Source organism: Mastomys coucha, unplaced genomic scaffold (genome assembly GCF_008632895.1).
Source record: "Mastomys coucha isolate ucsf_1 unplaced genomic scaffold, UCSF_Mcou_1 pScaffold1, whole genome shotgun sequence".
Classification (NCBI taxonomy): Eukaryota; Metazoa; Chordata; class Mammalia; order Rodentia; family Muridae; genus Mastomys; species Mastomys coucha.
Genome location: NW_022196891.1, coordinates 75,709,489 through 75,730,962, shown reverse-complemented (window position 1 = coordinate 75,730,962; position 21,474 = coordinate 75,709,489). Strand labels below are relative to the sequence as shown.

The 21,474-nt window shown below is 47.0% G+C and overlaps 1 protein-coding gene across 2 annotated transcripts in view; it reads right to left on the bottom strand.

The window, feature by feature from the left end:
* Kif26b (kinesin family member 26B) overlaps positions 1 to 21,474 on the bottom strand; it is a 428,179-nt gene that overhangs the window by 62,172 nt on the left and 344,533 nt on the right. For both annotated transcript variants that reach the window (XM_031390948.1, XM_031390954.1), the window contains 4 exons: positions 13,737 to 13,943; positions 9,063 to 9,156; positions 7,560 to 7,822; positions 4,077 to 4,260 (listed from right to left, as the gene is read on the bottom strand). In XM_031390948.1, the coding sequence (XP_031246808.1) occupies positions 4,077 to 4,260; positions 7,560 to 7,822; positions 9,063 to 9,156; positions 13,737 to 13,943 (748 nt within the window). The remainder of the gene's footprint in view (positions 1 to 4,076; positions 4,261 to 7,559; positions 7,823 to 9,062; positions 9,157 to 13,736; positions 13,944 to 21,474) is intronic.

Here is a 21,474-nt window from a genome sequence, read left to right as displayed (position 1 = left end):
GGTAGAACGTAGTGGTTTAGGTTATTCAGCAGCCTTTGTAAACAGTGTTTGACATGCCACCAGGCAGCCAAGATGAAGGAAACTGTCACATTAGACTTATAACCAGATGAATGCAGACACAGATGCCCACCCAAGTGCAGGGTCACACATCCCTGTATCTGTGGACAGCCTAGACTATGATGGCTCCCAAGGAGGAAGCCGGGTGAGAATGTATCAAGTGCCCAGCGTTAGTTGTTGGTGGGCACTGGATGTTCACAAGATTTTTCATCAAAGGGATGACATTATCAATTATTACCATGTATATGTATGATGTGTGTTATGAGTACAGATATGTGCATGCTATGTCATGCGTGGAATCATTTCTCCCTTCCACCATGATTTCTGTGGATGGAACTCAGGGTTTCTGGTTTGGGTGGTAAACGCTTTTACCTGCTGAGCCATCTCACCAGCCCATAAACGAATGCATTTACAGTCCATGCTCATGAAAAGGGTGACAAAAACTGGCTTCACTAAGTCACCACCTGACTTGACACAGTTATCCATTATGAGGAGCAGCTCTTGCTCCCTGGGGCCTGTCCCCAGTGCTGAATTTGCACAAAGCCTGCAAGGCCTTAAAGATTTAACAGTAAGGACTCATGAATGGGGAGAACCCGCTCTGCTAATATTCCAAAAGTGTTGGGAATTGGGGAGCTATTTTAAACCCAACCTGATACTATCTACAAAACAACCATATGTCAACAAAGAATGTTCTTTTCTATCTTGACTGGAAGGTTTTAGTCATCTACCTCCCTCTCTCTCTCTCTCTCTCCCCCCCCCCCGTCTCTGTGTGTGTGTGTGTGTGTGTGTGTGTGTGTGTGTGTGTACGCGTGCGTGCATATACAATGCATAGATAGGTCTAAGACTTGGACACATGCATACACATACACACACTATGTATTTAGTTCTTACAGCAGAGATCACCCCTGAGCCCATCAGCAGGCTAAGCCTCTCCCAGTTGGTTAACAACTCTGTTTCCTGCTTCCCCGCAGGGTGACTAATTAATAAACCTTCCCTTAATTGAGTTCTGGCTGCCAAGTCCACAGGGATTATAACTTATATATAAGTAAACAAAATTTCCATTTTAAACAACACGCCAAATCTTCTCATTATGGGCTAGCCACATAAATCCGTTGAAATCCTGCTGGGCTCCAGGCTGGGTCTGAATCTTTGCCTTTGAGATGCTGGGGCCCCTGGTAGGTACAGAGTGGTTTGTCCTTTGTCCTCCACAGCCTGAACAGTCCCTTTCTCTCATCTTACTGCAACACCACCTGAGAGACATCACCTGAGAGGTTTGGAAGCCACTGGTGGCGTCTACCTTTTCCTTTCACCTGAATTTATTATTTAAAAGCAATTTTCATGCACAACTTAGAAATAAAAAGATGAATTGGATGCTAAATATTTGATAAATGTTCAGGATTTGGTAGGACCAACTTGGGAGCTAGTCTTCAGTTTTAGAGAATGTTCTTTTACATTGTGGTGGAGTCAGAAACTCAAATTTTTACACTTGAAGCACTTGGGTGAAATCTATCCCCATTTGCATTGTTGGTTTAGGCTTTTGGATTCTAAGGTGCAAATAAGGCAAAGAACTAAAACACCAAATGAGAGTTGCCACTTGGTGTACAACTCTTTAGGCCCTCGGGACCTCTCCACTTGGTGCCTTTGGGAGCCCTTGTCTGATGCAGAGGTGTTGGGAATTCCCTTGGCTGACCATGTCAGAGCTCACTACAGACTATAATGATTGTTACTATTGACAGCTGTTTAGACGACTAAGATAACAGTGTTCCGATTCTCACATCGACTTGCTAAGACATTACCCAGAAAAAGCAGTGAGGGTGAGGGTGGGACTTACAGCCAGCTCCCAGGACGGCTGGGAGAAAGGAACTCATGGTTTGGCTGCAGGTTTCTGAGCTTCTGGTCTAGTCCAGAGTCCCATTTCTGGCCCAAGATTGTGATGCTAAATAAAAGGGCTTGACACGGCTGTGAACTCCCCTTTGAGAGTGATCGTCCTTTAAAAGATTCCCATTCAACATGTCCTGCTGTTCCCCAGGCAGGCCCTCACAATCCCCAGCTGTCCAGGGAGATCTGGTCCTACTTAATAATGGGGAGAGGGGGGATCTCCCAGAGTGACAAGCGACAGCCAGGGTTTCTAAATTCCTGGGGAACTGGCTCCGTCTGCTTTTTAGATCTGTGCAGGTGGCCCTGACTAGTGGAACCACCCCAGCCACTAGGCGACTGTTTTCATTCATTAACCTGGTGAGGTTGGGATGGGAGGGCAGGTCTCATGGCCAGTCAAAACAAGATGGCAAAGAAGAAGGAAGATAAGTGAACAAGGGGCACATTAGCCAGAGAAGCGAATCTCAAGTGTACCACGTTAAGCGAAAGAAGTCAGGCGCAAAGGGATCCATTTGGGCCACAGGATTGAGTTACATACTATTCTGGGTAAAGGTCAAACGTAGACAGAAACGGATCAGTGCTTGCCAAGGACTAGAGGTGGGCTAAGGGCTGAGAATAAAGAGCAAAGACAACTTTCCAGGCCACTGGGTACAAATTATTCCAATCTAAGATTGGAAGACACTGCAGCTAAGTTAAGTGTGGTGGATACGTGGCTGCAATCCAGGCGCACTGGAGGCTGAGGCAGGAGGATTGGACCCTGGCCAAATTGTTAGAGAGATTGTTTCAGAAAACCAACACAACTGTGGACGCAAGCAGACAAGTCAACAAACTCTAGAGCGTAGGAAGCGTGGGAGGGAATCAGGACAATGAAGGCAATGAGGTGAGAGAGAGGATTTTCCAGTTGAGGACACCAGGAACCCCAGAGAACTATCTTCAGGAACATTTTGCAGGTCTTTTGGGCAACAAGGACACTTGAGGAGAAATTATGTGTGTTTCCCTGTTCTTGGGTCATAGGTGGATGTTTTAATTTTAGATTTTCTTTGGAATAGGGCCTCTTATAATTCTCAAGACAAGGTGTCTCTCCTCAGGTTTTGTTGCTTTCTGGTATCCATAATCATTCAAGAAGGACTGGGGGCTAGTTGCTTGGGCTTCCTATCAAGATGTTCTTGAGAGTCCCTGTCTCACTAGCTCAGGCCTGTGGCTTAGGCCTTGTCAGGAAGCCTAGTGAGTCAACAGAGCACTTGGCCCCTGGATCAAGATCCCCATATACAGGTATTCGGTTAAGGGTTGGTACCCAACTCTGGTGGGCCTAGAGTGTACACCGCTGACAGGCAACGATGAGCAGTTGTTTCAAGCCCAGTCCTAGCTCTGAGAAAAGAGGCAGGCTGGGACTGTGAACAGAGCTGGAGTCTGGCTGTGTGGCTCTGTCTCAGAGCAAGCACTGTGCCAGCATTTATACAGGCAACGTCGAAGGAAGAGCCTACACCTGGCTGCTCTTTCCAAGTAGGATTTATAAACTCCTCAGAAACATGACTATTACTTCCTAGCCTGTAGGGCGGACTCCACGTAGTGATCCGCTAGTGGCTTACTGTTGGTTTTCGGTGGGGTGGGGTGATGGCTCTTCTGGGTTGTCCACTTGACTACATCTGGAATGAACTAAAACCTCCTCATAGAGGGTACATCTGAGAGGGATTTCTGCTTAATTTGAAATGGAAAGATTTACTTCTAATCTGGATCTTTGAAGTACGAAGACACACACACACACACACACACACACTCAGAAAGTGAGAGAGAGAGAGAGAGAGTCATTCTGTAAGCTCTGTTATTCTGGAGAACCCTGACAATACAGGAAGTCATCCCTGTAGGACTTGTGAACAGAACTAGTGTGTTCAACAGCTGTTTTTCTTTCTTTTTTTTTTCTTTTAATTCATTCTTTCACATATTCAGGGCGGTGCCATTTGTAAGTTATCATTGTCAAAGCTACCCTTTTGTCCCCGTACAGCTCAAAAGTGAGCTTGTGTCTAGAATCTACAATTATCTTGAATTCCAGACCACCGAACTGCAGGTGGGTGCCACACCTCCAGCTAAGGGAGGGTGCTGCGGCCTTAGGTGAGGGGCGCAGGAGCCGGCTACGATGGACTTACTTCCGCCCTTCCCGCTCTTCTCCATCCGGTACTGGTAGATGTGCAGGGTGAAGAGCATGTGGGAGTTGCGGTGGTCATCCTCATCACAATCCAGTTGGTTGCTCCGCCTCGAGGCAATGGCGGCGTCCAGGAAGAAGGCAGCTTTCTCCGCGGTGGGGGCCCGCAGCTCGCTCTGGTTCTGCAGCTGGGGGCAGGGGAACAGAAAAGTAAGAGCTGAGGCTGCAGGCTCAGTCCACTCTGTAAGGCCAGAAATCCTTCTGAAACCAGATCCGATACACATAGGCCGTTCTCAGCTTAGTCATTTTTTTTTTCATCTATTTTTCAGGTATGTAAGGGATGCATGTGTGGATAGGCATGTCTGTATGTGTGTGGGTACACTTGTGTGCCTGTGAAGGCCTGGGGTTAACACTGGGAATTATCCTTGATTGTTTGTTATAGAAGGGTCTCTCAATTGATCCCAGAATTCCAGATATAAGAGTTTCTTGGCGCCTGGTGGTGGTGGTGCACGCCTTTAATCCCAGCACTTGGGAGGCAGAGGCAGCTGGATATCTGAGTTCGAGGCCAGCCTGGTCTACAGAGTGAGTTCCAGGACAGCCAGGGCTACACAGAGAAACCCTGTCTCGAAAAAAATAAAACAAACAAACAAAAAAATCCCAAAAACAAAAACCAAAAAAGTTTCTTGGCAATTCTTCTCTGTAGATCTCTGTAGCTTTCTGTAGATCTCTGTAGATCTCTTTAGGGCAGTGGTTTTCAACCTATGGGTCATGACCCCTGCAGAGGGGGTCAAGTGATCCTTCCAGGGGGCTTCCCCAAGACCATCGGAAAACAGACATTTACAAGTCATACTAGTGGCGAAATGACAGTTTTGAAATAGCAGTGAAATAATTTTATGGTTCGGTTCACAACACAAGGAACTCTACTAAAAGGTCACGACATTAGGAAGGTTGAGAATTACTGCCTTCAAGGCTAGAATTCTAGTCATGCCGTCACATCCACTCAGCATTTATCTGGGTTCTGGGAGTCTGAACTCTAATCTTCAATGCCTTTGTGGCTAGGACTTGAATGGCTGAGGCAACCCAGCTTGGTTAATTTGTTTCTGAAAAGATTGTCCACATTTACTGGGCGTAACTTGGTTTTAAATATTTTACAGCTAGCAAGGGGCTGGGGCGGGGGGTTGATGGTAGCACATGCTCATCTCATGAACCAATATCCTGGACTGTCCATCCTCTAACATGAGAGTTGTGCCTGGATTTTGACCTTAGAGATTGTATGGGAGACAAGTGAAATGTGGCTTTACATTGGAGAAGGAAGGAACTTGCCTAGTGTTCATTTCCAATTCCTCAGTTATTTAATAAAAGCTGATTTGAGGCCACATTTAGTAGCATAATTATTATTGATCAAGAAGTACATGTATGGTGTCTAGTGGTAACTGTTAACTTGAGAGAAGCTCCAGTCACTTGGGAGGTGGGCCTCCGGATCTGAGGGTTGGGTTGTTGTGATGGCATGGTTGAGGTGGGAAGACCCACGCATGGAGGGTGGCGCTGTCCCCCAGCTGGGATCCTGGGCTGTGTAGGTGGAGAGACGGAGCTCAACAGCAGCAGGCATTCCCTCACTCTCGCTTCCTGGTTGTGACTGTCACGTGATCAGCTGCTCTAGGCCCCTGCTGCCTTGGGGATGACCTGGTCCCTGCAGCTTCCAGCCATCATCGAGACTATTGGGGTATTTCAACATAGCAACAGAACATCGGACAAAAGCCATGTAGAAACCCCTAAGTGCTTGGAGGTCTCATCTGTGTTTAAGAGAGATCTGGTTTTGCATTAGCTTCTGAATTGATGCTCAGGGCAAACTCACGGGAGGTTAGAAGAGACACAGCGGGTACTGTGTCTGAATCCGGTGAGATGGGGTCTGAATCCCAGTGGTCCCTTCTGTGGTAGAAAAGGAAATCTACTTTTGGTTTTGTTGAGACAAGCCCTTGCGTTTCCGCACACTCCACATCTCCTCTCCTCAGCGATCGGACTGCTGGCACAGCAGGTGCGTGCCTGATTTAGCTTAGATTTTTCAAAGAACTGATTTGCAACATGTCTTTGGGTTGGTACAAATTATGACAATTTTCTACTCCGACTTTAACCATACCTATAATTTCAAACTGTGGGAAGCAATATTTGGTGTAGGCAGGATTTGCAAGCTAACACCAGCTTTAAAATCCTGGAACTTTGAAGGGATTTTTTTTTTTTTTAATCGATGCATCCTTTTGAGCTTACTATCAGACTTAGACGGCAGAATTCTACACATTTTAAAAAAGGGTTTCAAGAGGCCATTGCTTTCTTTGCCTTACTTGCTTCTGGGAAACAGATCTTTACTTAAGAGAACCTTTGTTAGTTAGGCTGGAAAATGAACCCTAAGTTCGCACATGGTTGAGCCCGCCACGCTTGCAGAAGGAGTGGGTGGGCCGGGTGCTTTTGCTTCCGTCATGGAGTCTGTGCACCTACATCTGATGATCAAATGCTATGTATGCCTCAGAGTGGCAGCTCCCTGGGTTACATGGTTAGAAATGCACATTGCAGGGTGGTGAGCTTTACCCCCAAGTGGAATCAGAAACTCGTGGGGAGAAGCCCAGTGCTCAGTTTCAAGTTCTCCAGACAACACTGATGCATACTACAGAAATTTCTAAAGGAAACCGGAAGGGTCCTGGTGCCCGGAACAGAAGCTGAGTGGGGCCAGATTTCGAGAGATGGGTATACTACTGTTTCTGGGGCACCCTCACCCACAGAAATGAGCTAGCTGGTGGGAGCCAGGTATTTATCAGAGACACCTATCTAAGACAGGAGGCATTTTGGGAAGCCTACTGCAGGAAACTGGCAGAATTGACTTTCTGGATAGGAACCAGGGGAGCCCTGGAGAGATCCCTAGGTTAAACTTCAAAAGGAAGACACGCCCCCTCCCAAAAGGCCCGACTTCCTGAAGAGGCAAGCAAGAGCTTCTCTTGGCTTCCAGAGTTCTAGCGATTATAATCACGGTTCTAATTAGAAATCGGTTACTAGTTTTTTCCCACAGCACTGCTAATCCGGCTGTAAAACAGTGCCAGAAACCCAGTTTATAGAGCCATAAACAGCCCCTGTAATGGCTGCAGCTATTTGTGCAGAGCAGTAAATATTTCAGTTTGTTGTTAAACAAAAGAAAGATTGTACTTTTTTTTTTCATTCCTTCTTGAAAGAGGCGTCAAGAAAGTGGATTCAATCTCCCCCCGAAATGCTATGACAATTGCAGTCCCTGCTCATTGTCAATTAGATTCAAGGTACAAATATTTAGGTTGGGCGAGCAGATGGCCCCACAGCTGTAGGCCATAAAGTTCCCGTCCACTTTAAAGTAAACACTCCTAAGCCTTTCTCAGCTTACATGGTAAGTGATTCCAGGGCTGAGACGCCCCATCCTCTGAAGTAGAGAGGAGTCACCCCACCTAAGTCAAGCTTCCAAAGCAATCACCTGTGTGCCACAGATGGGGTCTTCACATAGGTACACGCCCGGGGACTGCCCGTCCTGTAGGCTGCCCGTGGCCACCTCAGACAGCAGGTCTCGAAGGTTCTCCTCTTTCCCCCACACCTCCACGGCCGAGATGCGGACTGAGAATCGGGCCCCCGTCTTTTCTTTGCGTTCATTGATAAGCTTGAACAGCCAAGAAATAGCACATGGAATAATGCCCAGGTTCTGCATAGAGTCATCCCTTCCGATCATGGTGTAGGATTTTCCTGTGGGATCAAGGGAAGAGAGAAACACAGACATCACTCGTTAGAGCTCCCCAAAAAGCAGATACTGAGGACACAGGAGGAAGGCGTGGGGAGAGTGGGAAGAAGGCAAGGTAAAGAATGAAAAGATAGAGAAAAGTAGCAAACATTTCCTAATACTGGGGACGAAACAGCCATAAAAGAATGTGAGAGTCTAGACAAACGACAAGGTGAAGTCACAAAGGACCTCGCGGAGGGCCTCAGACATCACAGGCTCTCTGCCTTCTGGGTTGTTCTACATGAAGTAGGAAGCTGGGGCTTTTCATCACGATTACAGCCCTTTTTTATAGCTACCCCACAGATTAAATCCACACACGCGTGGTTTATATCCTTCCTCAAGTGAAATGCCGGTTTGCTTTTGTTTTCTTTTTAATAGCCTGAGCGAATTCCATTAAAATCGGGACCCCTGCTTTGATCTGTGATCAAGAAGTGAAGAAAGGAGTGGGGTTGGGGCGGGACGGGCTCTCTGCCACAGGGGAGAGGTCTCTGTGTCCTCCGCAAGGGCCTCTGGGATGATTTCTTCTACCAAGAAACACTTTTTCTGAGCTTCCCAAGTTGCTAACTCTTTCTGTGTGCCAGACAAGGCCTGGAGGCAAAGAGGCCAGGACTGGGAAGAGAGTGTAGGGGAATTTAAGCCAATCTTTTGCAGGGCTAGCTGGTAGCTCCTTTCTCAAGTGCTGAAACAGGAGGACTTCTCACAGGGAGGACTTCTCACAGGGAGGACTCCTCACAGGGAGGACTTCTCACAGGGAGGACTTCTCACAGGGAGGACTTCTCACAAGGAGGATTCCTCACAGGGAAGACTTCTCACAGGGCCAAGGACAGCTTTGGTTGGCTTCCCCCATGAGGGACTCTGCTTGAAGATTCCTCCATTGGCTCCACCCACCTGAATCTGCTTCCCGGACATCGCCTGTTCAGGACATGTATACCTTCCCTGCTTCCCTACTCCCTGGACCTGACTATGACCTTGACCTATGACCTCATTATCCCATTGTTCCCCTCTTGGATTTGAAGCTGTCCTATGGGAATAGGTGTCCACTTAGGACCGACACTTGCTTCTAAGTCAGGCATGGCTGTTCTTTATCATTCAGTTCGGCACCAAAAGGGAACTTAGCCCGCCCTTGCATCGAGGACTCTAGAACCAATATCGAGACAGGAATGAAGCAACCTGGTGATCAACACAAGAGGTCAAGTTTCCACTCACCCAGCTTGGCATGGCCAAAACAGAACACACAGCCATCTGCCCCGTTCACCACAGACTGGATGACTTCGGCCACAGTTCCAGCACAAACTTCAGCCTGGAAGACACACAGCGAGGCACTCAGTGAATACGCCATGTAGCACCTAAGGCACCTCGATGACACAGAAGTGACTCTACCTTCCCGGGACTTGGAGTCCTAGCATCACCACAGTGCCAGGTGGTCCAGCCTCTGCCACTTAGAAACCCTGGGGACCTTCCACCCTTTCTATCCTTGTAGTCAGTGACTCCAAACCTCCCTTCCATTAACTGATAACACTCTCCAGGCTTAAAGTAGGAGCAGGCTGCAGTGAGAGAGTGGGATGGGTTCTGGACCCTTGTCCCCTCTGTCACCTGTCCTTCCTCTAGTTCTAGCCTCCTCGGCAAGGCACTCGACTCTCTCTATTGGCTCTCTGTCCATCAGAACCTTACACGAACACACACACTCACACACATACAATACACACACGCACATACACACACATACACACACATACACACACATACATACACACACATACACACACGCACACACACACATACACACACACATACACACACATACACATACACACACATACACACACATACACACATATACACATACACACACATACACACATACACATTACACACACATACACACACATACACACATACACACACACACATACACACACATATACACACATATACATACACACACATACACACATATACACATACACACACATACACACACATACACACATACACATACACACACATACACACACACACACACACACACACACACACCTCATTTCTCAAACTCAGAACAAAAACCCTGAGGAATATCTTAGTTCTAACAGAATCAAGAACATTTAGGTATTCATCTTCTTTCTTCCCATCCCTTCTTTCTTTGCTCACGTCTGACTTTCGAAAACCTCTTTTTCTGTTATCTGGGATATTTAGCTGAGCATGCCTCGTCTTCGGTGTGATTAGTACAAATCGTTACACCGAGAGCAGGTTCTCCGTGACTTCTTTGCATCTCTCCGTTGATGCTCAGTGACAGCGCATGCTGCAAACCAAAGCTATACAGTCAAGCATGGGGGCCACCTCAGAGATTCGGAGAGTCTCTAGCTAGCATCTCAGACCACTGCAGCAGCAGGACGACAGGAGGACTTTCCATATGCCTTTGCTTTGCCTTCACTTTCGTCTCAGGGATGGTGTCAGAGCTCACGGAGGCCCTGAGAGCCGTCGAATGCTGGGGCTCTGCAGCTATTGGAGCAATGTGCCTCCCGGTGGAAATCTGAAAGGATGCGGCCTGGGCCATGAACGTAGTAATTCAGCTCCATGGTGCAGCTGTGCAATGGATCTAAGTATTTGGAAATCAATTTCTCTCTCCCAAACTGAAATTGAAAAACCACACCCCCAACGATAGTTAGTGGTTCAGGGGTGGTCGCCTCAGTAGGTCTTCAGGGGTCCCCCTTAGCCAAGGAATGGAAGGATAGGGAGGGCGAGGCGAGGACCATGAGATCTTATACAACTTCCAGGACTGAGGTGACAAGAGCCAGTGTTGCTCTAAAGCCAAGACTAGAAAAGCAGAGGTTGTCTGGACTTAGCAAGACTTTGTCTCTTCCAGTGCAGGGGGAAGTTACTGCCCACGAGCCCACCTTTGACTTGAAAGGAGGTAAGGGACAGGAGACTGCCAGCCACCTTGGCTACACATGATGTTTACTATGAGAGTCTTAAGACACCAAGAAGAATTTTGGTTATGCGCAGAGCAAACTGCCATTGGCGTCACCAGTAAAGAGACCAAGGGGCAGTGATGACCCAGGATTGGCCTCACGGGGTACGAGGAGGGCCACACACTCCCCTGTAGGGCTTCTGTTTAGCTCTTCAGGGAGAAGAGAATGATGGGAGATTCGCCTAGGTTAGACTGCTAAGGGCTAGCAGTGACCCCTGGAAACTCCCTGTTGTCCTTCTCCCAGGGTCCCAGAACAACAAGGAAGCCTCCCTAACCACACAACCATGGCAGGGACAGTTCTGCCCAAGGTTTAGCTCAGCCACAGGTCTCAGTCCTCCATCTAACCCTAAGCCAGATCTAGCCAAAATTTCTACCAACAGTAGGTAGTCAAAGCTGCCCAAGGCTACTTCAGGGTAACAAGGATAGCTCCTAAGGGCAAGAAGGAACCAGACCATTCTTATTGTTACTCAGTGCCAGGGAGATGATGCTCTTAGGAACAGAAAGAAAGAATTCACAGATGCCTGGGGCCACCATAGTGACAGCTGCTATACAGGCAAGGGCCTGAGAGTGGCCCCTGAATCTGGGTCAGTATAATATAATATAATGGAAATGATAGTGCCCTGGACACTGCCATGTCCACAAACCCAGGCTAGCCTGCCCAGCGATGAGGGACAATGCAGATGCTAAAACAGGTGACCCAGACAAAGCCACACTGCACATTTGCCTGTTTTGTGCCTTGAGGCTTAAGGAGTGCTGACCCAGTGGGGTTAAGCTGGCTCCAACCAGTGGCGTCGTCACATTGAAAATCATGACATTTGAGACAGACGAGGTCTGTTGAGCACTTGCCGCCATAACAGTCTAATGAGGCTGTTTAATATTTGCCATAGAAGGACACTGAGAGCCAGAGAGCTGAATGACTTACCTAATAACACACTGCTCAGAAATAGTAGATAAAATACTGGTGCGTCAAAGACATGGTGTACAGAGCGGGATGCACTACAGTTAAGGGAGAGGTGGTGGGCTCTGGGGAAGATCTCTGCTTAGGACAGGAACTAGGGTGACAAGGATTATTTGTGGAGTCCCAGTTTCCTTGTCTGTGGTATGAAAAGAATTTAGAATGTCCCTTTTTACCCCCAAAGATTTCAAGGGAGAGTCCATGGCTTGATGTAAGTGAAAGTTCTTGAAAGCCACAGATAGACATAGAGATTTATATTGTTAGACACCAGAACATTCTGAAATCTGAGAACATACAGCTTTGAGCATCTTCAGCCTGGGAACCAAGTGAGAAGTATAAAGAAGACTGGCAATAAAAATGGCTCTTCTCTTTTCTGGAATAAATCTAAAACTCATTAATAGTCCAGGCTTAATTTAGGGTATGCTTCAGAATCCTTACAACTTCCCCAGATAGCTTTGGAAAAGTTTTAACCTGTTAATTAAATTATCTGTAGGCCATTTATTAGCCCTTGTGTCAGGTTTGAATTACCAAACCCATTGGGTGGTACGACATAAAAATTGAAATGAAGAGAAACTGAAAAATTTTAACCACGAAGGATCTTATCTTCCTAGGATAAACCTCAAGACATCGATGTTGAGCGTCCCAACGAATGGTGCCTACATGTGCTAGACCCTGTTGGTGGAAGACACATGTCAGGTCCACCCCAGGATTCCCTACAATACACGACATAGAGGAAATTAACAAGCTGCAGATGCTAACTGCTGGTGCCCTGATCCTCAGGTCAGCTGGAGCCTTAACTGCCATACTGGGAAGTATGGCACAGCTTGGGAAGTCCTTCAAGTTTATCAGAAAGGCATAGGGTCCCTGATGCCACAGCGCGGGCAAAACAGGCCACTCTGGTTGTCTATGACGTGCTTCATTCGCACTTATTTTTGGCATTGAGGAGTGGCCCGAGCCTTACTCGTCATGCGGCAACTGCTGACTGATACCGCACGCTCTTCAGCTCCTCATTTCTCCACTGATTCTGGCCACAGATGTGCCTCAAGCTCTGTTGTCCTGCTGAGTCCTCCATTTCCTCACTGGGGCTATAAATCCTGCCGCCCACTCCCCATGGGTATGAGACTTTAATCCAGTCACCTGAAACAGTTTCCCTTGTAACATGGCCTTCCTAAGCCCAGTCAGGAGAGAAGAGTCCTAACCGGTCAGTCGGCAGCACTTTTTTTCAGTCACCCCATAACCTCTGACCCTTCCAGTTTCTTATCAATAACCTCCTTGCTTTTACTTCTCCCCAAGCATGTATTTTAAAATAGTGGTGTGTGTGTATGTGTGTGTGTGTGTGTGTACATGTCTCTGTATGTGCAAGGTTTTCACACATGACTGAATATGAGTGGAGGGTAGAGATTGATATTGGGTTCATTCTCTTTTTCTCTCCCTCCCTCCCTCCCTCTCTCTCTCTCTCTCTCTCTCTCTCTCTCTCTGTCTGTCTGTCTGTCTGTCTCTGTCTGTCTCTGTCTGTCTCCCTCTCCCCCCCTCCCCACACACACTCTCTCTCTCCAGGATTGCTCACTGATCCTGGAGCTCATCCATTTGGCAAGACTAGCCAGCCAGTGAGCTCCAGGGAGCCTATCACAATCGTGCACCACATGTATAACTTGTATGAGGGCTGAGATGCCGAACTCAGATTCTCGGGTTTGTGTGGGAAGCACTTGACCACCTAAGCCATCTCTACAGCCCTCCAAGTATATAATTTGTTGAAATCCCAACACACCAGATCTTTCCAAGGAAACCACCCTACCAGTAACTCGGGAGAACTGGGGTATTCCGTGGAGCTCAGAATGACTTCCAAACATAACGATATGGATGGAGGAACTTGTTCTTTAGAGTGTCCCAGAAGAAACCCCACCAGCTCCCATCCCCTTAATCAATACTAGGGAACCCTGAGGGAACTTTAACCCACCTGAGAAGCATCTTGTGGGAAAACCGCATCAAACGCAAACATCTTCGGAGGAACCTGGCTGCTTCTTTTCTGGAAGGCATTCTGACCTCCACAAGTCAGGGGGTCATACAAGGTGACCTGCTTCTTCCGTGGATCCACCTTCAGGAAAGAGCTGGATTCTGAGGTATCTCGAGCCGACGTGGAACAGATGCGCAGCATGACTTTCACCTGTTAAAACCAAACGTGGATTCAAGAGCTGGCTACTTAACGATGGGAGTGGCCTTCTGCACTCGACAGTATACATATTCATGACAGTGGTGAACTTTCTCATGATCCATTATGGTGAAATACACAACGAAGCTGCAAGCTAACCCTCACTGGGTCATGGGAAGGATGGTGTATTTGTAATTGCCAGGTAGAATGTTTTGATATGTCCATTACTTGAATGCAGAGAAGGCGCACTGTGTTCTTTGTCTTCCTATTAATATAAATTAAAAATTAACTGTGCCCTGGTGGCCCAATTACATAGATGAAAAGCTAATCCGGACTGTCAGGCTATAGGGGCTAGTGCAGTTCCCTTGAAGCTCAAAGATCAATAAACCATGCACATAAAAGTTAGCTTCATAATTTACTCCCAGCTCGGCTCACCGGGGCTCTGGGAAACAAAAATCCACAGTTATTAGTGTCATCATTAAAGGCCTGTGAAATGGCCTGCGTTTAATGGCCAGGATTTGAAATGTGTTCCAAGGGGCAAGTATGATAAAGGGTTGGTTTGCAACACGTTATTTGGGATCCCATTTCGTGAGCGTGGAGAAGCCTCATTTGTGGGAATGAAAGCGTGTCTTGGTTGGAATCAGGGGGGAGCATGCTCTAATCCACTTTCAGAGTCACGGAACATAAGCATCTCTCTCTAGTGCTCGAGACCAGACCTGCTCCGCCTCACGCTGAGGACAGCAGCCATCACAGAAATGCACCAGGCAGCTCTATAAGGCACACAGAAGTCAAGCTGGGGCCAGCACAGACCTGGAGTCTACAGTCTTGGGAGAAGGACGTCGTTCTGCTTTTGTTTTGTTTGTTTGTTTTTGTCTTTGTTTGTTGGTTTTTGGTTGTTTTGTTTTGTTTTTTGGACTCAGGTATTTTTTTTTTTACTATGTTGTTTATCCAGTCTGGCATGCGACAGTCACTTTCTTTGAGTATCTACTATGTGCCGTGCCCAGCACTAGGCTAGGCACAAAGAACACGTCATGCATAGGGCAGGCCAGAGAGCTGCAGAGGCAGATGACGTTACTGATTTAACGTGGCAAATTGTGAATGCCCGAGGATGAGTTTTCAACTCCTGCCCTCTTTGTCTGACTAGCTGTTAGTACTGAAGAAATTCCCATCAGGCTTGGGGCAAGGCATAGTTATAATTTTTTTATGTGCACATGGGTTTCCATGTATGTGAGTACAAGTGTATGTGGTTGCACATGTGTGTATACTCATGGTCAAAAGTTGATGCTGAGTCTCTTCCTTGACCACTCTCCATATATATAATATATAATGTATAATGTAATATGTAATATGTAATATAATGTAATATATCATATATAACATAAATATTGATGAAGGATCTATCATTTGAACCCAGAGCTTGATAATTAGGCTACTATAGCTAGTCTACCTGCTCCAGGGATCTTCTATCTCTGCTTCCCATATGCTGGGATTATAGGTAGACTTCCATGCCCACTCAAAATTTACATGGGTGCTGGGGACGGAAACTCTGGTCCTCAAGCTTCCATGGCAACTTCTTTGCTATTCCAACTATCCCCCAAGTCCCTTGTGGTATATGTTTTAATAAAACATTTCAAACATAGAAATGTTCACAGAATAATACGTATCGTGTACAGTGGATTGAGGTCATCCTTCCGTCCATCTCACCCCTGTTTGCTGAGGCCTGGGGACTAAATTTCATTGCACAAAGCTTAATCATGAATAATTCCAAGGGCACCAGGCTCATCAGATGTCTAATACCGTACCCTGTCTATGCATCTCCTTATAATTCATACTCCAGTGTGGATTGGGGGCCAGCTGTCATGGTGGTAAGGTGTGGTTGGCCTTCCAGGCTTCAAAATGTGATTCTCTTATGAGAGACCATAGAATACTTCCTACCATTTGGAGGTGAGGGGCTGTGTTATGTCAGGCCTGTGCCATCATCTTTGTGATCCTATTTCATTCCCCTGATGACCCAGGGCATGGGCACTCTTGTCACGATTTTACAGGAAGAAATGGGATAACACACACTGGTTATCTGTAAGAAGACACTACTGCCTAAAAGCAACTTTGGGGAGGAGAGGATCTATTTGACACACACTTCCTGGTTATAGTTCATCACTGCAGAAAGTCAAGGCAAAAAACTGAAGCAAGAACCTTGGAGGACCACCATTGGCTGGCTTGCTTTCTGAATCACTTGCTGGCTCATGCTTAGCTAGCTTTCTTATATAACCAACGACAATTTGCTGGAGGATGGTGTCGCCCATGGTGGGCTCAGCCCTTCCGCATCAATTAATAATAAAGACAATTCTTTGTAGACAAACCTTACCAAGGTACTCCATTGAGTTTCTATTTGGGTGATTCTAGGCTGAGTCAGTTTGACAGTTAGTACTAACTAGGTCATACACCTTGGACCTTGCTGCAAAACCTGTGGACGAGAGGGCTGGGCCATGCTCTCTCCTTCCAGCTTCTACCTCCCATGGTCAAGCTTCTTGGAGCCTCACTCTCTCCATCTGTATGGTAACACATGATGTCTGCCTACCAAACTGTTGTGAGAATTGTAATGAGTTGCTCTGTGAGGTGCTGAATGTGGGACACAGTACACAGAGGACTCAATTTCTGCTCCCTGCACCTGTCTTCCTCTAGACCTTGATAGACTATTCTTTTCTAAGACTGCTGCTGCTGCTAAAGCTAAAGAATGCCTAGACCTGGATTCTGGGTACCATGTCGCACAAAGAAGACCCCAGTACAGATACTATGGGTAGGGCAGGTTAATACACACCAACTATGACTAGGATCCTACCGGGACAGCACTTTAGAGTTGCACATCCACTGCATACAGGACAACAGCCACTATGAATACATAGAGTGTCATGTCTAGGTTTGTCCCAGTCACACAGCGGTATGCTACAAGCAGGTATCCATCCACACAGCTACTTCTGAGGGGTGGCTGGGTCCCCCCACAGGCTTTCGGCGAGTACCTCTCCCCACACATCTAAAAACCACACAAGTCAAGGATGCTGCCACTCCAGGCAGAACTGATGGAGCCACACGACCCGCTGCCTTTCTGTTTTGCAATTTTGCATGCCATTTCTAGGTAACTAGAGGTGCTGAATGAAAATGTGAGCTAAGCTAGGTAGAAGCCTGAGTGCAGAAGAAGGCAGGTGGGCACGGGATCAGCCAGCCATTTGAAGGGGAAGCATATGCCTGCATCGTAATGAGGCACTCGGTCCCTTTTCTGCAGATGAGCTGAAGACCCTGCCTTATGTCGGGTTAAGGAGATACCACAGTTCCAAAAAAAAAAAAAAAAAAAAAAAAAAAAAAAAAAAAAAAAAAAAAAAAAACCATTGAACTCAGAGCTAGGGGAAAACGCCACACACCATTCTTTGCTGTGCAAGTTATTTAAATACATGGAGGATTTCCTCCCTTCTAGAAAGGAAATTGGGTTTTTTTGCTTCGCCTCCTTTTTGCCATTATTCCTTTAGTCCTGCACTCCACTTCCTGCTTAATCCTCTGTAATTAAAGAGCTTAAGAGACACCACTTATGATTAAGAAAGTTCCTCAGACTTCGTGCCAGGGGCTCTTGCTTTTGTTACAAACACTGCTGGATTCTTGGCAACATCTTCGACCCTGCCCTCTGCTCTGTTCCTCCTGGAGAGGAGGGGGCTGCCATAAGCAGTCACAGCCTAGCTCGGCCCTCGGGGTCAAGACCACAGTCACTTCTAAGAACAGACCTGGGACAATGGCATCCAGATAGCTCAAGGGACAGTCTGAGTGTAGGAAAGGAGGGGCAGACACCCAGAGAGGGGGAGAGGCTGTCAGCGTGAACCAAAGTCCCCTCTGGTTGGGATCCACTTTGCCTCATTTGTCTAATTACTCATGGTTGGTGTGAGACAGCTGTTGCTCGGGGCAGCTGTTGTCTTTATGTCTTGCTCATTAATCTTTTCAGCACCTCCAGGTGGACGGCATCCTGAGACAGGAAAGAAAAGGGATTGTGAGACAACTCATTGAGAGGGGCCTAACATCACTCTCTCAAGCTGCACACACCCTCCATCAATGAGAAGGTGATAGCCGGCTGCCACCCAGCTTATTGAAGGCTAATGAGGAGCAGGCTCTGCAGTTCCTCACCATCGCTGTTATACACGGTCATGTCAGCAGACACATTTGTTGGTTGCTAGTCATCATGGTGCAGACCTAGTGAGACTATTGTTTGTTTCTCTCCCCAGTAGCTGTTGGCCTGGAGGCCTGGGTTCTGACACTAAGGAGGGCTTTGGGCAGGCTCACAGTTCAGAGGGCGCCTCACCAATCAGAAAGACTACAGAAGACAATAAGGGGCAGAGAACTCTGCATTCAATCTCATTGAAATTCCCCACATGAACACTCACGGTAAAAGCCATCCATGGACAAGAGCAAGACAAGGGGACCGCTCAACCACTTGGCTGTAATCAATGCTGGGTAAGAAGATGGTTTTCCTACTCAGGAAAACCATCAGATCAACCAATCAGTACATCTTTCCAATCTTTTACACCTCTGTAGTATTCTAATTCCCTTAACCTGGACTTTTAAGAATCAGCTCAGTAGAAACTGGTCAAGGTGTAGATGCAGCAACTGCCCCAAACTGTCATTCGGTATTCCTTTTGTCCACATTCAAGGTTTTCTTTAAGACTTCATGTTTGTGGAACCCTGAGCCATGATGTATCTAGCCCATTACAGAATTTTCCCCCAAAGGAAAAACAGAGGCAGATTGAATAGGCTCATTAGTGAGACACGGTGGTGCATGCTGGCAATTCTACTATTTGGGGGCAGAGGCAAGAGGATGCTGAAAATCTGAGGCCAGCATGGCCCGTGTGGCTAAGGCTGTGTTGGGAGACTCTGTCTCAAAAAGATAGGTTGTTCAAAAGCCACCACAGGAGGAATGGTAGGGACAAAAGGAAAGAATTGCCAGACGAGGATCTAAAAGCAAAGTGGGGTGGTTGCTGGGTCTCTCGGTAGCAGAACATAAGTGAGGCTCACAATACAATGAACACACATATCCCATTACACATGCATGCGCACGCGCGCGCACACACACACACACACACACACACACACACACACACACACTAAGAGGTCATCAATTTAGGCAACACAACCAAATAGCAACGCTTGGCAGTAGGTAATTCCATCCAAGGATCCAGTTTTCACCACAGTGGGGCAAGTGGTGGGGGATGGGGTACCAGGATTGCTCCTAGAGGCAGGTGACAGGATACTGATCGCACCGCTCAAAGCCTCACATGTGGGGTTGAAGACTGAGCTAAGGTGGGTAGCCTCTCTGTCTAGGAGGTGGATGGTGACAAGCAGGGCCATGCTGTCCTAGAGATAGATCCAGAGACCGTTCTTGGTCCCCTCCTAATTTAGGTAAGATCCAACCACAAAGAGGAAAACTTTAGAGGGTCACCATGCCTTCCTCGCAGGTGCAAGCTTGGATGGGTGCAGAGCAAACCTGGAGTGGGACGGGGCTCTCACCCACGACAGATCAGGTGCACAGTGTGTGGTTGATAATCGTGTGTGGGCCTCGGCATCCAGATCCTTAAGGTAGACCTCTGTGCTACCTCCTTTGACAGACAGATGTGGAGAACAAAGTCACGAAGACTGCTCACTAAGCAGTGCACAGAACAAAACAGTGCAGTCAGCTCCCGACTCCTGCGGTGTCCATCTGCATCCAACTAACCACAGACTGGGGAGACCCAGGAAGAAATCACGTGCCCGATGCATCTAGACTTCCTTCCTTCTCACTCACTCCCAAATGGTTCTGTATCCAGAGCTGTAGATTCACAGCAACCACCTACACAGTAGGTACACTGGTACAGGCTGCCATGTATTATAACTGATATACAGACGACTTAAAATGTTCAGGCTGATGGCGTAGGTTATATGCAAATATCGGGCCATTTAACATATGGAACTTGAGCATCCACATACCGTGGAGTAGGCAGGGATTCCCAGGCTCAGTGACCCAGCAATACTGAGGGACGGGTGGATTATCTTCAGGAAAGAAGGTACAAATTCAGAGAGTGGGGAAGCAATAGGTTTCTTTCCCTCGGATCTACTGCTAGAAAATAGGCTGTGCACATCCAATTAATACCAGATAGGGATGCAGCAATGGCTCAGTGACTAAGAGCGCTTGCTGTGCCAGTATGAGAACCTGAGTTCAAATCCCAGCCCCATGTTAAAAGGTCAGCCATGATGTAACTCCAGTGTTAGCGTGGGGGTAGGGAAGAGGGAGTGGCAGATCTGGAGGACTGTAGAGCCCCCGGCCAGCCTAGGCTGAGTCAACTACTGGCCTCTGTGTGGTTGTGTATACCCCTTTCACCACTATCACACAAAAATATTATAAAGCAAAGAGTTGAAATGAAGGTGATTTTCCTCCTACCTCCTGTTAAAACTATATATGACATACTTACATGTTTTTTTAGAAAGGTAAACAATCCATATGAGGTTTGATCTCGGCACCTAAGTGAGGTATTTCTTATACGTTATCCCTTTCTTCTCTGTCTTGGTCAGACAATGGGATGGGTGTGCTCATTCTCTCTGATCACAGAGCCTTTGCCACATTCTAGGTGGCTCCTGGAGAGATGGGAGACCTACGGAGTGCGCGCTTCCCAGCGTATGCCTCTCAGCACGCACGGCCTCTGCTGCAGTAGGGCAAAGGCAACCCTCCACAGCTGCCCATGCTAAGACATTCTGACAGACACGTGGTGGAAGGCTTTGATGAAGTGCCCACTTCTAAAGCCCCACTGCAAGGGATTATGGGTGCAGTTTCCCAGCCATTATTTAAAGAGCACCCTTCTCTTTAAATATCATAATGTAAGATTGTACTACTAGCCTGTCACGGGGGATTGCACTCCACAAATAAGGCTTTTTTCTCTTTCTTATTTATTAGCCAAAATGTCTCCTTAGCTTTATAGATGACTGACAATAACATTAAAGTAAATTAAAATCAAGTTTTTACACAAGGTGATAGTTTATATACTTCCCTGATAAAATTTCTAAAAGTGATATGAAGCTTGTTCCTTTTTTTGTTCGCAATCGCTATCTCACCTCTGTCTCTCTCTGTATCTGTCTGTCTTTCCTCTGTCTTTCTCTGAGTCTGCCTGTATGCATGTCTGTCTGGTTGTGTCTTTTTCTCATGGTGTGTGTGTGTACATGTATATGTATGCATGCATCTGTTCATCCATGTGTTTGCATGTGTGTGTGCATATGTGTGTGCCTGTATACATGTATATGCATGCATCTGTGCATCTATGTGTTTGCATGTGTGTACATGTACATGTGTGTGTGTATGTGTGTGTGTGTGTGTGGCCATGGCCAGAGAGAACACAGGAGGAAGTGTCCTTCTTAGTTACTTTCTGCCTTATTCTCTTGAGACAAGGTCTCTCAGTGAACCCAGCTTGACTGGCAGCCACAAAGCCCCAGTGATTCTCCTCTCTCTGTCTCTCTGTCTCTCTGTCTCTCTGTCTCTCTGTCTCTT